The 18,049-nt window shown below is 31.5% G+C and overlaps 1 protein-coding gene, 1 long non-coding RNA gene and 1 pseudogene across 2 annotated transcripts; 1 reads left to right on the top strand and 2 right to left on the bottom strand.

The window, feature by feature from the left end:
* Positions 1–261: 261 nt before the first annotated feature.
* LOC107942167 (uncharacterized) lies at positions 262–1,235 on the top strand. The gene is made up of 2 exons (XR_001695780.2): positions 262–642; positions 932–1,235. It is a non-coding gene; the product is annotated as an uncharacterized lncRNA (long non-coding RNA).
* A 2,693-nt stretch (positions 1,236–3,928) lies between these two features.
* On the bottom strand, positions 3,929–6,656 carry LOC107942171 (50S ribosomal protein L27, chloroplastic-like; annotated as a pseudogene).
* Positions 6,657–15,889: 9,233 nt separating this feature from the next.
* Positions 15,890–17,947, bottom strand: LOC107942169 (high-affinity nitrate transporter 2.1). Its single transcript, XM_016875806.2, has 3 exons — positions 17,059–17,947; positions 16,849–16,964; positions 15,890–16,747 (listed from the first exon to the last, which is right to left on the bottom strand). The coding sequence occupies exons 1-3, from the start codon at positions 17,866–17,868 to the stop codon at positions 16,081–16,083; spliced, it is 1,593 nt and encodes a 530-aa protein (XP_016731295.1). The 5' UTR covers positions 17,869–17,947; the 3' UTR covers positions 15,890–16,080.
* Positions 17,948–18,049: the final 102 nt, after the last annotated feature.

Below are 18,049 nucleotides of genomic sequence, written 5' to 3'. Positions count from 1 at the left end.
CAATAATAAAGAAGCAATTACCAGGGTAGTTTAAAATGTGCAAATAAGTAATCGAGAAAAAAAGCTATAAACTAAAAGGATTTAGTTAGAATCAAACTAAAACAAAGGGATAATTTGAAAACACAATAATAATAAAAAGGGTTCAGAAGGACCTAAACTGGAAATAGACCAGCCCTAAAGCGCAACGTTAAAACGCGGACTAACTTGCAAGCACACGCAAATTGTAAAGCCAAATTAAAAAAAGGAGATGAAATAAATAAGGCACCATTGAATGCCCATACAAAAAGGAGGGACCGATTGCGAAATTATCCCCTCTTCGCAAGAACGCGTTGGTCCTAGGGTGGAAAAACGGATCGGGTCAGGTGTAACAATACGACACCGTTTGGAGAGCCCTTGGGCAAGGCTTAAAACGGTGTCATTTGAAGCCCTATATAAATGCTTATTTTAGCCTATTCGGCCAAACCCTAGCCTCATTTCCTTTTTTTAGCCGCAACCTATATTTTCTCTTCAAAGACACCAGCCCACCGCAAGGTACGGTGACCGGCGCTCACAGGCTTCGAAGCATGGCTCCTTTCAGTCACCGACTTCCCTCTGAACTTCGATTTCGACGAAGTGAAAGGGAATCGACGGCCTAAACTCAAAGTAAGTGCCATTTTTCTTTCTTTTTTTTTTGAATGTAAATGATGAAAAATCGGAGGAAATAAAAAATAGAGCCGAAAATGGAGATCACCTTCTTAAGAAATTACTTTTTTTTTTCAATCTATGTGTATTGCGTCTGTATTGCTTTCTCTTGGTGTGCGTAACCTTACAACTGATGAAATCCCTTGGCTTTACAGCCGAAGGGGTAAAATGATAGAAAAATAAATCAAAATACAATATTCTTTGTTGTTTTTTTTTGTTTGTTTTGCTGCGCGTTCGTCCTTTTTTGCAGGTACAGGGTGCGTAGCGCGTGTACGGGGCTGTGCTGGCGTACGGAGGCGTGGGCGTGGCGCTGCTGAGGCGTACGGAGGTAGCTGGCGCGTCGTACGGTGCGAGGGCTGAGGCTTGGCTGCGGCACGAGGGAGAGAGCCCTAGGGTTTCTGATGACCAAATTTTGGGTCGTTTGGGCTCATTTTGGGTATTGGGTCATTGCCTTTGGGCCGTTTGGATTTGGGTAGTAATTTGGGTATTGGGTCACTGTAATAATTTTGGGCTTTGAACTGTAAATGGACATTTAATTAATTGTTGTTTTTTTTATTCTTATTTTTATTTATTCTTTATTTGGTCTTGATGTGGACCCGGGCAAATTGGTCCGTTTACAGCATGTATACAATCTAATTCTTAAGTATGTATAAAAAATAAAGGAGTAATAAATCAATAGATAAATAGATAATAATAATAATAATAAAGGCACAGAAAAAGAAAAAAATAAATGCTCAATAAAAGAAAATAAAAAAAACAATTTTAAATATTAAAAAAGTGAAGGAATAATAAATAAGTAAATAAGTAAATAAATGGATAAAAGAATTAAAATAAATCAAAGGACTTAATCGTAACTTAAATGAAATTAAAAGGATAAATCGAGATAAAATAAATAATAAATTGGGCTAAAATGTGATACGCAAAAAGGAGCAGAGACCAGCTGGGAAATTATTCCTAGGCCCATTAGACGCTCCATTCTTTTGGCAAATCGGAGGACTAAATTGAAAATAATTTAAAACTAGATGGTGCGATCTAAAAAAATAAAAAAGGAATCAGGATCATATTAAAAAGATTCAAAGGCAGAAGAGCTACAAGCATAAATAGACCCCCTTTAAAAAAACACGCGGATCCTACTAGGGTCAGGTCGGGTTGGCGGGTCAACTTCAAAACGACGTCGTTTGTCATCTATGAACATTGGTCCCAAACGGTGCCATTTAGTATAGCCTATTTAAGCCAAAAAAAACTTTTAAAAAATCATTTCTACCTTCATTTAAAAAAAAAGTTCGAAAGCCCTTTTTTTCTCCTAAGTTGTCCCTTGTCCAGCCTTGAGGTCCGGCGAGTTCTTGAGGCGGCCACAGGTCTTTGGCGATGGGCTCTGTCGTTTCCGATGGCCGAAAAATACAAAAACATCCCCTTTTTGGCCTTTCAGCTCCTAGAACCCAAATTTGGGGTCGAGTTTCTCTAAAACTCATCAAAAATTGCCAAAAAAAAAACAAAAGAACAATTCAATTTTAGGGTTTTTAAAAACTTTCCATTATAAAAGGGGCCACCTTTCATCGGCGGTGACGACCTCGGCCACTCACGGTGACGAAATACAAAGTGTTAGGTAAGTTTCCTTTTTTCTTTTCCTTTTTTTTTGTTTTTATATAAAAATAAAAATACAAAATAAATAAATAAAAATAGGAATCACCTTTGAAATTTTTATATTCTTTTTTTCGGTTGTTTCGTGTCTCTCTCCAAAAAAATACATTGTGGATTCGGCTCTTATAGCCGTTTATACATATTTTCATCTATTGTTTTTTACTACTGTTTACTCCTCCTGTTCTTTGTTGTCCTTGCATTTCTGTTCCTTTTTTTGCGTGTTTGTTTCTGTACTTTTCTTTCTATTTTGTAGGTGGCGGTGAGCGGTCAACGACGACAGAGACCCCCGCCTTTGCCGTTTTGGTGCAAGGACGGTAGAGGAGTAGACCTCGGGGCGTGGGTGTCTTTAGAAGGAGCACATGTTGACGTGGCAAGAAGCAGGGCGAATGGGGACTTGAGGTTTTAGGGTTTCTGAAAATAGTTTAAGTTATGGGCCTATTGGGCTTTTGGTTATTGGTTTTGTAAATTTTTGGGCTTTCGGGCCTTGGTAAATGGACCGACATATTTTGTAATTGGACTTGAGTTTTATGATTATTATTTATTTTTTGTTTATTTATTTTTAGTTTTGGGTCGGACAAAATTGGGCCTTTATAATATGTACACATGAAACTTTGATTTTGATCCAATTATACACGCTTAAATAAAGGAATGGATACAATTATTTCCATATTAGATTAATTTCATTGTTTGTGTGTATGCAATATATCAATGCAAAATTGCATGCAACATATCGTATGCCTATTAGAACAAGAATTTCCAGAATCAACGACGAAGCTAGAAATACCATGAAAGGGCAAGATTGAAATTTATCCATTTTTTTTAAGGTTTAACTCAAGCCCGATTTGAACTAGGTTATATGATCAATTTCATTACTCAAAATAAAATATATAAAAAATATTTATATATTTCATTATTAGTTTGATTACATGCTAGTTGACATCCTTAGTTTTATATGTTACCATGGGTTAAGATGTTAGGCTTAATATTAGTAGTTCACTAATCTGTGGACATTCATTTCATTTATTTGCCATTCTTATCCTACAAGGGCTGGAATTGACATCACATCCTTGCTTGAATTGGTTAAATTTGACTGTAATTTAAAGCAGTTATCATTCACATGTATAAAGATGATATCCATCCTTGATTGTAGATGAGCTTATAACAGGCAAGCTTGGTATTGGCAAGGTAGAAGATGCATCTAAAAAGAAGTGGCTTGATCAAGATCACGGATCCATCCTCGATTGTAGACGAGGATCTATTGGAGGAGATATGGGCCATGGCAATCGTCGCAAGGTCACACCTTAACCCGAAGCCTTCTAAACGACCCTCAATGAAGCATATTCCTAAACCATTGGAAAACCCTTTGGAAGTAAGAGAGGAGAGTTTCAGTTCTTCAAGGCTAAGAACAATATCGTCGTAGGCGCTCTTGGAGTTCTGCCTTCTTTGGTAGTAGGCGACAGAGCTCACCAGAGAGTGGCATCATCCCAGGCCACCAAAACGGAGAGGGTTTTAGTCATTTTAGTTAGGCTGGTAGAGGAGGTTCTATGGAATTGAACACTCTTCTTCACATAAACTTTTGTCAAATGAAAATTTTCCCTGAAACAATGGAAAAGCAAGACATCAAGATGTTAGACGAGAATTCCAAATCTAGTGATTCAAACATTTCGCATCACAATAAATTCTCAACATAAACCGCTTGCATTTCAGTAATTCCGGTCTATTAAAAGCCCTAGAAAGGTTAAAGGAAAACTGCTTCATTTTAGCTGCATCAAGAGCCAATCAACCAGAAAGACTACTTACTAGTCGAAGCCGAAAGAGAATAAAAATCATACCGAAAAAGAAACACATTCCACCATCTTTTACTAGAAAGTTGTCTTAAACGTCTTGTCAAAGCATGCACCATGTTATGCAACAAAGGAAAATCAAAGAGATGAGTAACAAAAAAGAAATCAAAACAAGAACATCCATGTGGTAAGCAGAGCATGAGGTGGCAAATCTCATGGTTGTTTTAATTTGTATCTCCCAAGATCCTCTCTGATACAATTGATAGTTGAATATCCAAGAACATAATTCAAAAGGCAAACTACGAAATGCAGACTTGACTGCCTAAACAAACAACAATGGTGCAAACCTTATGTGGCTGTCTTCAGCTCTCCTGAAGCAGCAGTAGCATAAAGAGGATAAAGGACATTTCCTTAGGTTCAACATGCACCCATTTGCGCCCACTGAACTTATGTGTCTCAAATTTCACACAACCTTCCTTGAGGGCATAGAGAGAATGATCTTTTTCCAATCCCAACATAGTGTCCGGTATGTCCGGTATGGAATCGTGTTCCTCGTTGACAAACTATGATGTTTCCAGGAATCACCCTCTGCCACAACAATGTGAACAATCATTTCATATCCGTTATTACTAAATGGAAGCATTTAAATTTGGATCATCCACTGACCTCACCACCGAACTACTTCACCCCAAGATTCTTGGGTTCTGAATCTCTTCCATTCTTAGTAGATCCAGCTGTGTTTTTACTAGCCCACCGCCTAAGCATCAAACTTAAGCCAGAAGAAGGGCCATATAAGCCACAAATAAAGAACAATAGTTCCATGAAATTCGCTTAAAGATATGAATAAATACTAAAAACAATCAAAACAGCTCATTTCAATGAAGAATACCTGTGATTGTGGTGTACACGGGAGCACTGGTAACTAGCTCCTTCACGCTTACCCTTTTGCAGAAGGTTGTTGCAACATTAAACATATCTAATATCTGTAACCAAATACACTTGAAGAGAAATCTGATAAAATTATTTTCATCAAATATTAAGAAATACAAAGAAATCAACTTCCCGAGCCACTTAAGAACATAAAAACCATAAATTGATCAAAACGAATTAATTGGGGGAAAATTTAAGGCTTTTGCAATAGATATGAAGGGATGTACCTGTCTCCTAACATGATACACTTGGATCGTCTAATTGATCAATCGAGGGATTAGATAGTTCTTGGATCCTTTTTCTAGGCCTCTTTTTCTTTAAAATTGAGGGTTAATTCAAAACAAAACGTCCCTAAACTATATATTTGATTCTAGATTACTCCCCAAACTATAAAACTTTTTGTCTAACTGCGTACACAAATTATTGGTGTTATATTATTCACATCCTTACATTATCAAAACAGTTAACTTAGATATTAAGCGCCAGATGTGGATCAAATCATAATAAGTAGTGGATAGGTTTCTTGACATATATATGCCAACGTGAAAAATTAGACTAAAAAATAAATTAAACAATAATCAAATTAAAACAAAAACTAACTACGAGGCGTGGTATAGTGATTACTCACTTTGTCCATTAATCACGTGGTTAGAGGCTTAATCTTTATTTAGAGTAATAAAATATATTTTATGGTCAACCGTTTTCATAATTAAATCCATAATTTTTACAAATTATATAATAATATGGAGCTAACCCCTTTTTAATACAAAATTGGAGATGGGAAAAGGGGCACTATGTTAAAGAAGAAAGGTAAATTCAAGTATTCCATTGGCGCCATCTCTCAGCCCATTAAATTTCTAACGGGGTGTAGGCCCTACTACATTGCTTACTTTCACATGCTTTTTGAGGAACATATAAATTCTTTTAAAATGTTTGAAATTTATATGCATTATTTTTTTTTTACAAATTTGATTTCCTTTTTATCTAAAAATATCGTGACTTCTAAATTATCAAATTAGTCATCAATTGGTTTGTGTTCAACAAATTTTGATAATGTAGCATATAAGATCATATAAAATCAAGTCATGAATAGATTCAGTATAATCCATATCCAACATCAATGGATTTTCTTTTTCTAAGCTCCTGTTGGCAAGGTATAATATTAATCTGATTTTTTGTTCTGAGAAAAAAGAATCCAAAACACAATTGCAATTGCCAAAATAATATTGAAGGACCCTCTCGAGATCGAAAAAAGAATTAACATATAATCCAAACTTTGATTATACATACATGAACATGACGTTCAACTCACAATTTTTTTTCTCAAATCAGACACACACACACAAAAAAAAAAAAGTATGACATATATTTCAACCATTAAGGTCTTTTAGAGTCTGGCTTATGAGTAGCACAAGAAGAACCAAGTGTTTGATAATTAACATATCGGCTTGGTGCTGATGAATGCGTAGACCCTTTGGGCATGCAACCTTTAAATATTTCCTTCTTATTGAAAACCTGGTGCTTGTTGTGGTTCAGTACTTGAGGATTCGTCTTCACGTAATCCACCGTTGTAGGCATCATCGTGCTCGGGACGCTCGACGGGATTGGGCGACCGGCCATTGCGACGTTAGAATATGAAGAACACATCAAGAGGAGGTAGATGAAAATGATGTAAAATGTTGTGGCAGACATTGTTTTTTCAAAGAATATATGGTTTTGCTTGTGAGACTATTGGACAGGGGTTTTGAAAGGGTTTTACAATGAGAGAGGGTTTTTAAAGGAAGGTGGCAAAGCAAAGTGCCAAAAAGGGGTCTTAAATAGGCCCGTGAGTAGCTGAAAATAAAGAAGATATGATGTGGTTGCATTGCATTAGTTTTCTAGGTATTGAGATGCCCGTGAGCTTCTTTTATTACAACAATCAAACCAAATATGTTGATTCAAATTTCCCAAACACTTTGTTTCAATAATATGGAGGGAAACTATTTTGTATAAATATAATTAATAGGACAACCATGAATGCTTGTTGGGTTGAGTCGTAAGAAACTTGACATTTTTAAGTAAGGTTTTGGACTTAAACCCAGCAGATAAAGAAATGAACACAAAGAGAGCTGTGCCCTTATTTAAGAATTTAATCCTACTCAATTTTAGTCAAAGCCTAACATGACTACCAGATACGGGAAGGTTTTAAGCCCTTGCAAATAATGGGTTTTTTTGTTAAGAGTTGTATTAATTCTTGTTTAGAATTACAATTAATCAAAGTTTTAATAAAATTTCAAGAAATCGGCAAATGATTATAACTAGTTAAGATGTGATCAATGCTTGTCAAATCGAGTGATAAGAAGTTGGATACTTCTTAAGTAAGGTTTTGGATTTGAACCTTTAAAAAAGAAATAATATAGAGAGAACTTTATCCTATTTAAAAGTTTAACCCGACTTAATTTTAAATTTAGTCAAAATCTAATTTAATTATTAGATTCAGAAAATCTTACCCTTTGTGTTAAAGAGTAGTATTAATTCTTATTTCAGCTACAATTAAGCAAAGAAATAGGAGAATGAGGAAGTGGTTTTGTTTATTATTAATTGTAGTTAGAGATGTAAAGACAATCTTCCTTCCTAGCTTCTAATATTGATTGTCGTTTATTGATGTTGATAAGTGGCATTATATCGATCCATTAACACATACCAATTCTTGTAATATTGTTTTGTTAGGGAATTTATGTCTCCTTTATATATGAAAAGCAAATCGACTTCACCAAACGTCTAGTTACTAGTAATATTCAATTGCATTTAATAGCGACAGATATATGCTATGCATATGCACCTCAAAATTATGCATTTAAAACGTAAATATCCATTTAAAGAAAACATTCATGAAGCCTGAAATTAATAATAATACAAGTACATATGTATGAAATTAAAATCAAAAGATTAATTTAACTTGTGAATAAATTAAAATTTAAATAGGTAAATATATTATATTAAGAACATTAAATGCACTTCAATTATTTATCATGACATTACAATTTTTAGATACCACGTCAAAAAGTTATATGCTGGTGAAAATGAAATTTAATATTAAAAATCAAATTATAATAAATTAAATATAGAGTTGACTTATGACACCAATACAACCAATGATATTACTATATATACACAATTTGATAAGAAAATGTTTTTGAAAAAAAAATTACTAAAAAATTGTTATTGGTGTGGTGGTAAATAATTTGTTTATAAATCCATTAAACATGTGTTTAATTTCTAGATATATTAATTTTAGCTCTTTTATTTAAAGATGGTATAAAAGTATAAAAAGACAAAAATGTCATTAAAATAATAATAGGAGTGATTTAATAGAAAGAATATATTAGTTATTTTCTAACTGAATTGGTACCCGGTTAACTCGTGATACCAACTTAATTAAAGGCTTAAATAATAGTATAGATTATGTCAAATGTAGTAATTCATAACTTTTTTATTAATCTTGAGAAGAGTAGCATTCAACAATAACAAAATTATTACGATTTTTTTTAATCAAATTGAATATTAAAAAATAATAATTCAAGTTAAATCAAATTCCATCAATTGAGTTTGTTAATTTAAATAAAATTCAATAACCATGAATTCAATATATAATTGAATCTAAATCAAACAAAAAAAATTGAATTGAACACCAAATTTCTTGCTCAACCTAATTAGTCACATAATGAAGCTTTGTTTAGCAAAACAATTGGTGTAACAAGGAAATATCCTTAAATTGGGCATTGTTGAAGCATGGAATGGGGATGGATAGTATGGGAGAGATATTCCTGACCGTGAGAGTTGATTGCAATGATAATAAAAGTGTTTGGGTTCAGAAGATGAATGGAGGCAGATTGGGAAGGTTCCAAACTTTACAACAACATTTATGTTTCACAAATAAATGTAAAAATTAAAACCATTTACGTTTGGCAATATGTTGGCATTTATTTAGATGCATTAAGTTTGGGGAGTAATTTCAGAAGCAGTCCTGTAATTTTCGAGGGTGCAAATTCTGGATTAGTTTCACGTTTTGTCTATGCATCTTCAAGCTTGGTGCCGATACAATATTGAATAGCCCATCCAGAATTTGTGGCCCTTCAATTAAATGCTCATCAAGATTCCAACTTAGCAACATAAATTTAAAACTACATTAAAAATAAAATACTTTGTAATTACCATAAGAATATGTTGGTAAAAGTCGAATGTACGTTTACGCATTAAATATTAGGTGTGGTTGGTTGTATCGTTTTAAAGAAACTTGCATTTGCCCGCCATTCATTGTATAGGTGTGGGTGGTGAAAAAGCACAATACTTACTCCCCTTCTTTTCGTTGTGTTTGGATAGTCAAAATTGCTTTTTAACACTAACCACATATATTACATTTGAATTTCATTTCACTTACTTCGATTTAAAAATAAAATTCAAACTGAGTTTAATTGGTAAAATAGGATTCCTAATCTCGTCCAACTCAAATTTTTTATACTCGATTTGACTTAGATTAGATTTAATACTCACCCCTAAATTGTCTAAATTAGTACATTGAAATACAAAACCATAATCATATTATTTAGGATAAATTGTACCGCATGTCACTCTAATTTTTTTTGTCAATTTTGTTATTTTAATCAAGATAATTGCTCCAACTGATCACTACTTTTACAAATCCCATTAATCCACTAATTGCTGATGTGACATTTTTTTTATTTTTGACTAAAGTTAAAAACCACTTTGTAATTAGTCCAATTTTTTTTTATTTGCAACATAAGACTAAAGCTCATAAGTAGTCTCTTTTTCCTTCTTTCTGTTATTTGTTTCCCGTGAAAAGTAATTGAGGAAAATGAAGATAATTTTAACTTGTTTGTTTGATTTGTGCAAAACACCTCAAATTCTAGTTTCCTACTCAAATAACTTTATCACTCTTTTTTTCTTTAATTGATCTTCTCTTAACAGTTTTTTAGAGAAAACATACAAAGGAGAAATAAAAGAAACAAACTCAACAATTCATTTAAAAACCCTTAAAATCTTCTTTTGAGTACTTTCAAAATTATCCTTTCATTATTAACATTCAGTATCTAGACTCTAGTAACAAAAATATAATTACTATGAAAAAGAAAATAAATGACAAAAACGTTTATATATATAAAAAAAAAACCTTTATTTGGGGAATCATTGTTTTTCATGAGTAAAGTTGAACACCTAAAACAATATGTTAATAAACCAAACCTGCACACACACAAATAAATAGAACACAACCCAATTCTGGAAATTTAAGAATTAAGGGGAAAAATAAACTTTTCTTTAAAAAAGAGAAATACTTACTATACTAAGACAAGATCTTGAAGAAATTGTTAAGGATCTCTGAGAAGCACGTAATTGAATTCGAGCAAAAATTAAACATGTACAAATAAACATTATGAACATACTGTGAAACCTATAAATCAAAGAAATAAGTCAAAACTATCATCATTTTTTTCTGTTACTTTTCTCAAGAAATAAACAACAAGAAGAAGGAAAAAAAAATTACAAGCTTTAGTCTTATGTTGCAAATAAACTAAAAAAAAGTGTTTTGGAGTAATTACAAAGAGGTTCCTAACTTTACTCAAATGTCAAAAAAAGGTCATGTCAGCAATTCATTAGTGGATTAACGGAATTTTTAATGGTAGTGACCAATTCGAACAATTATCTTAATTTGAGTAACTAAATTGATAAAAAAAATTTAGAGTAATCAAAATAAAAACAATACTATTTTAGAGTAATCTACTAAGTAGTTTACCTTACTATATAATAGTAGGTACATGTTTACCCTAATAATGAAATTGGTTGTTGAAAAAGTAAAAGTCCTCGTTGAGCATTTTCCTTATTGAGAATTCAAGTTAATCTTTAAACGGATTCTTTTAGAATAATTTTTTTCATAAATTTCCAACTTAAAATTTTACTAAGATTAAATTTTCACATAACAACTTATTTAGTCTTCCAACTTTATAAAAAAAAATCATTTTAGTCATTTGTTTAATTTTTCACCTCTTTTAATCCTTAAATTTGTATTTTTTATCAAACCACTCTAAAATGGATGAAAAAATTAACCAATATTAACTTTACTGACATGGACATACACGTGGATGCTACATTAGCAAATAATTAATTTTTAATATTTTTTAAATTTATTTAAAAAATTTATAATATTTTTTTTATTTTTTACAAAATTTTTAAATAAATTTACTAACTTTTGGTATGTTTTGGAATTTTTTGGACTTCTTTAAAAAAATAATTAATTGCTGATGGTATTCATGCATATGTTCACATCAATAAAGTTAATATAAGCTATTCTATCCACGTTGGGTGATTTGATCAAAAAAGTGTAAGTTCAAAGGTTAAAAAAAAGGTGAAAATTAAATATAGGACTAAAGTATTTTTTTTTCAAAAAGTTGGAGGACTAAATAAAAAGTTTTTTACACCAATAATATAAAATAAATAATACTAGAATAGGAAAAGGGATTAATATTCACGAAACTAGTTAAAGATAACAATAAATAATTGGTGCTACTTGACCAACTAGCGACATTGCTTTCCTCTTGAAAAAAAAAATCAATTTTTTGGGATGCAGCCTGACCAATCAGTGACATCCGTATTCAAAACCTAAAATATGAGTGTTTTTTAACAATATACGCATAAAAACAAAAAAATATTTTTTTATTGATGCCGTTGATTTGTAAGGCGACACCATATTATTTTTATAAAATATTTTTTAAACTAAAAAAAACTGATATAATAAAACTTTATTATAATAAAGTCAGTGCTCACTATTCCTTCTCTGCTCTCAGTGGTCTTCTAGCTGTCAACTATCTCAATAGGTTCTTGTTTAATCCAAGAAATTCCTAGCAAAGATAGTCCTTTATTCCAAGCCTTCTTGTAATGTAATCAAGGAATGAAAATGGGGTAATAGGGTTCATCTTCCATTGAAGGGAAGAAAGCACCAAAATCTCCATTCTTTGGATAGTTTTAGCCTCAAGCACATATTTGGTCTCCTCCGCCTGAACAGATCAACATATATGAGACCAAGCAAAATAGAATGACAATAAACTTGGCTATTAACCAAACATATGTACTTGTAAATCCAGTAGGAGAGGCACTTGGGTTTCCTCCACTTTGGCTGCAACAGAAAGACAAGGAATAATAGGGGCGATGACAGAATAATTTTTTAGAGGGGGCGAATGAAATTTTAATTTTTTATACTCTATATCTTTATAATTTTTAAAGAATTAAATAGAATTTTTATAATGTGCAATTTTATCTTTACTAAGTTTGAATGACAATTTTTCATTTTAGAGGAGGCCGAGACCTTTGCCAACCCCCAACAGCAGCTAGTTGAGCCATCCATGGCTTCTCATTTTAGAACTAGTAGCTAAACAAGAGCCTATCGAGGTCGTTGACGGCTAGAACAGCAGCGAGAGCAGAGAAGGAATAGTGAGCATTGACTTTATTATAATAAAATTTTATTAGTGTTTTTTCGTCAGTTTAAAAAAAATATTTTATTAAAAATAATATTGTGGTGCTTGACACATTAACAACATTAATAAAAAAGTTTTTTTTTTTTCGTTTTTATGCATATACTATTAAAAAAAACTTATATTTTAAGTTTTAAATATAGATATCATTGATTAATCAGGCTACACCTAAAAAAATTAATTTTTTTTAAAGAAGAAAGCGGTGCCACCGATTGGTTAGGCAACAGCAATTATTTATTGTTGTCTTTACTTAATTTTGTGAATATTAATTCATTAACCTATTCTAATATTTATTTATTTATTTTAAATTATTGATGTAAGTTTAAATAATTATGAATTAATGCAATAAAGAGAGTATTTCATTTAAAATGATGTTTGGAGTAAAGAAAAGCAAGGCGTCAACCCTTATTGGGGGGACTTATCGTTAAACCCAAAGGATCAGTTTTGCCTTCTCAACATGAGACATGATTCTGTTTAAATAACTAAAACAGCGGTCCTAATCTGTTTGTTGTTAGATGGTAGCTGTAAACATGTTTGATTATCAATTTGTCAATAAAATACATTAAGTATATATGGTTATCCTCATTACCATTTGATCATATAGCATAGCTACGTTAAAAATGTAATTAATTCACAATCCCCTCTTTCCTAATTCCCTATTTTTTTATTTTTTCTTTATCTCAAAGACGACATCAAGCAGGCGAAATTTGGATTACTTTTGTTACCTAATTTTGTGGTTTAAAACATAATGATTTATTTACTCGCAAAAACTATTTGATTTAGAAATATGCCTCTTACAATGAAATTGATATCATTATTTTTAAATAAAAAAATTGTATTTAATTCAATACATATTTTCCTTAAAAAATACAACTATGATTAAATATTTAAGTTTCAAATTATGAAAAGTTATAGGATAGTTCACAATTAAGTTTATAGATCCTTATTAAAACAAAATTATCACTAAAAAATTGTTCACAAGATATTTTAAATGATCAACCCCTAATGTTCAATTTCTTAATTATAATTATAAAAATTATATATGCTATTAATAAAAATAAAATAACTTTTATATTTACAAATATAATTTTTTTTTGTAGAATTATATTGTAATTATACTTTTTAAGTTTTTAAAAGTATATCAACTTATATATTAATTCTCGATTTAACCAATGTAGTAAATAGTTTTAAATTGATAAAATATTTAGTGAATTATTAATATATTAACCAAAAAAAAATATGCTCACATTAATAATATTGTTGTAAATAATGGGTAATACTGTAATTAACAATTCATAACAAAGTAATAAATTATGATAGATAAGATAATCTTTATAAATTTCATAATTAAAATGTCAATTTGCATCATTTTTAAGTTTTTGTAAATTTACAAATATTATCATTATTATAACATTAATTAAAATTTAAAATTATATCAGTTAAGACAATTAAATTACATATTTCTAATGTTGCCAACTCTTTTAAAATTATACCCATTTCTCCTTTCAGTTTATTTAATCCATGCATCGAAATTAGAAAATCAGTTTCTCAAAAATCCATTTTACTTTTTCACTTTCATCAATTATCCAAATCATTGTACCTTTCTCTTTCATTTGATTTGATTAGAGTCAAAATGTGAAAGTTTTTTTTATACAAAATTAAATAAATTAATTATGAAAATAAAGTGTTTTTTTAATAATTTTGGGTGCTCTCTAATATATTGACAGCATTAATAAATTTTTTAAGAAAATCTAATAAGAAAAAAATAAAAAAATAAAAAAATTTAGTTGATGTTGTTAATTAATGTGTCAGATGACACCTTTTCAATAAAAGAATTTGTTCTTTTAAGGATTAAATGCAAGAAAAGACATTAAATATAGGGAAAATACATTAAAATATGTTTGGAAAAGTCATTAAGACATTAAATGCATAGAAAAACTATTGTTTGGTGTTGGAACCATAAATTAGTTTTTTTTTCACGTTTTTAATCTATTTTTTTTGTATTAGAACATTTTTTTTAAATTTATTGATGTCGTCAATATATCAGATGACACTGCAAGTTTTTTTTCTACAAAATTTTTTAATAACGTTCCTTGATGTTACCAATGTGTCAGTCGGCATCTAAAGTTACTGTAACATATACTTCATTTTTATAATTAATTTATTCCTCACTCTATTTTTATAATTAATTAATTTTTTTAATATTATTTTTATAAATGAGCCCTATTTTGATAAATAATAAAAATATGTGTTATATAAACAATGTTTTATATCTTTGTTATATTAAAAAAAATTATAAAATTATGAATTAACTCTATATTAAGTATGCTTTTTAATTAGAGGATTAATGCTAATGCATCTATTATAGAGACATATTCATATTATTTGCTTACCACTGTCTTTTTGGAGATTCAAATATGAGGAGTAAATGTCATATATGATCATCAAGCATGCTTTATTTAAATCGAAACAACTCAATATGCTTAGCTTCACCCTTTGATTTTTACTAATCTTTTATTAAAACAAAATTATATGAAATCGTCAAGATGTGCAAACAAGTTGCAATATTCTAATCAAAAGGGGACCTTTTATTGAATGTATTTTTTGTAATATAATGTTAAAAAAACCATAAAAAGGTTTCCCAAGCCACAAGCAAAGATTTTTTTATTTGTTTCAACTTTTGGGAGCTAGCTTAGATATCATAATGCTGCCAATGCCTGTCATACTAATCCAAACATGACTTTTGCTGATGCAATCTACCAATATAATCTATTCAACACATCTTTAAAATATTCTAATTACATTATTAAACTATCAATATTATATTAATCAAAATTTTTAATTATTAAAATTATTAATTTAATTATTAAATTACATATTAAATCTTACTTAACATACTTCAAAATCAAATTTTTGAAAAGTACAACTTATTGTTTATGTTTTAAAAGTAAAAACAAAAAAAAAGTAAAATTGAAAAAAAAAAGAGTGAACAATAAGGCTTTTGTAAAAGTTTTAAAAACCTTAAGATCAAGATTTTTACAACATTCATTTTTCTTTAACTTTTCCATTTTAAACTATGTTAGATAAGATTTCACATCTCATTTAACAGTTAAATTAATAATTTTAATAATGAAATGATTTTATTGATATAACATTAATAGTTTAATGATGTAATTAGAATGTTTTAAAGCGTGGAACCAATTTAGAATGAAAGTTATAGTTTGAGAATAAATGGTGCAAATAACTCGTATTATTATTTTCATATATTTTGTTTATGTATACTTAGTATTTAATTCTAGTTGGGTTTTACAATCAAAGACAGTTGGAATATAAACTATTTTAATATCCTGAGATCTTACATCGAAAATTCAGTATATATGAACATAAACAATTCCGATTTTGATTAGCTAACATTTGGATATTATAATATCTGGTTCCAGTTTCATCTAAGGCTTGAGTTAAAAAAGTGAAAACCTTCTTATTATTCAACAAGAAAAAGGAAAACACTTAATATGATTTACTTAAACATGGGAAGGGGTTGTATTAGGCGGGGTTGGTGCTGAGGCCACGCGCTTTCCACGTTCCGACCGGCTGTTCTCGGCGAACTTGAGACTAGCCGAGTGCATACCCTTTTTCTTTTCGTCCTCATTCCACTCCGAAGAGTAGTAATGTTCTTCGGTGGATTTGACGACATCTTTGGATGGTGGGAAGAACATGCTGCCCCATTGAGGGAAATGCACCAATGTCACTGGAAGAGTGCAAGCCACTATCATGGCTCCCATCCATGAAAGACCAGATGCGGTCGAAAATCTCGATGTTGAGAAGAAAATTAATTGTGTCAATCCGGACCCGAAGTTCCCACCGGCACCGGTTAGACCCGAAATGATTCCCAAGGATCGTCGTGAAATGAAGGGGATGATGCCGAACGTGGCGCCGCATGCGGCTTGAGCTCCGATGGAGAAGAGGATCATTGCCAGGACAGCAATGGGAAGAGAATTGGCACGGCCTAGCCAGATACAGAAGACACCTCCTAAAGTTTGTAAGCTCCATAGGACCCAAAGCCTGCCTCTCATGCCAAATAATTGGGCTGCTTTGTCTGAAGCGTAACCACCAAAGGGACGAGCAACAAGGTTTGCCATGCCAAAGGTGGCGGCAATTATCCCTGCTGTGTGTAGTTTGAGATTAAACCTGTTCATTGACATTGCAGTCGATTAATTTTACTCTTATAGTTTGATTTTTTTTCTGTAAAGATATATGCATATATATTGTAGTTGTAGTATTTGACTTACCTGTCGTAAAAGTATTCAGCAATGACATTATCAGTTGACAATTCAACTCCCATGGAGTAGCCATAGAGAAGAACAAAGATCCAGGTCCTGTAATTTGTGACGGCATACCATAGCACCTGAAATGAAAGCATACTATTCTTTAGCAAAGAATTGACATGATGAAAATTGGCTTTATTTGGAAATATATATATATATAGTAATTAAACTTACTTTGCCGAATTTATCTTTTGCAACATCACCCTTCTTTTGCAAACTACTAAGGTTTCCATCAGGCAAGTCCTGGCCAAGTGTTAAGACCAAGATCCCCATGATGATATGAAGGCATCCAGGAATGAAGAAAGCGATTCTCCAGGCAGTGAATGGTGTAGATCCAAGTCGTCGAATGATATCATAAACTAAAGGCATCAAAAGCTGAGTTGCACCTCCTCCCATGTTACCCCATCCGGCTGCTGTTCCATTGACCAGCCCTATAATCTTGCTGTTAAACATTGTGCTCATCCAGTATTGGCAAGACACGAATGTAGCAAGGGAGAATCCGATCATAAACCGAACTGCGATATAACCTCCGGCGTCCGAAACAAACGACATGCAAAAGACGGTCGGAGCCGATAACATGATCAAAAAGGCGCAACCGTAACGAGGTCCCAAAAGGTCACAAACGGCGCCCATTACTAGCCTTGAAAATATACTTCCCGAAACAGAAGCAACCCCAGCATTCCCAATATCTTGTTTCTTTAAGTTGAGATTATCACGGATGATGGGGACAAGGGGTGCTGCAGCAAAAGTGGAGACGAAGCAAGTGAAGAAGGAGATCCAGGACAAGTGAAAAGTCCTCATGTGGGGATTAGCAAAAGAGAAAAGCTTGAACACTTTAGCTTTGTGCTCAGAATCCACTGGTAAGTCGAATTTAGCTGTTGTATCAGTTGGAACCATAGGTGAAGCTACTGATAATGCAAAAGTTGGTTCTCTTCCAGTAACTCCATGCATGGAGCTTCCTGGGGATCCCTCAATGTCACTCATTTTCTTCTTCCTTTTTCTTGGGAAAGTCTAGAAAAGAAAGTTGGTTCTTCTTCGTGGAATTGTTGTTTGAATTAAAGGAAACTTGGGTGATATTTATACGTGATTGGTGTTGACATTTTAGGAGCTGTTTAAAGAGCTAATGGAGATTCCCAACAGTTAAGAATCCTCTTCGCCGCAGCAA

This window comes from Gossypium hirsutum, chromosome A08 (genome assembly GCF_007990345.1).
Source record: "Gossypium hirsutum isolate 1008001.06 chromosome A08, Gossypium_hirsutum_v2.1, whole genome shotgun sequence".
Classification (NCBI taxonomy): domain Eukaryota; kingdom Viridiplantae; phylum Streptophyta; class Magnoliopsida; order Malvales; family Malvaceae; genus Gossypium; species Gossypium hirsutum.
Note: the sequence above shows the minus strand (reverse complement) of the source record. Positions and strands in the feature narration are given on the sequence as shown.

Coding starts and splice junctions, on each gene's coding strand:
- LOC107942169 (XM_016875806.2), bottom strand. CDS start 17,868: ATGAGTGACATTGAGGGATCCCCAGGAAGCTCCATGCATGGAGTTACT. Junction 16,965..17,058: donor CAAAAGATAAATTCGGCAAA/GTAAGTTTAATT, acceptor CTTTCATTTCAG/GTGCTATGGTATGCCGTCAC. Junction 16,748..16,848: donor GCTGAATACTTTTACGACAG/GTAAGTCAAATA, acceptor GTCAATGAACAG/GTTTAATCTCAAACTACACA.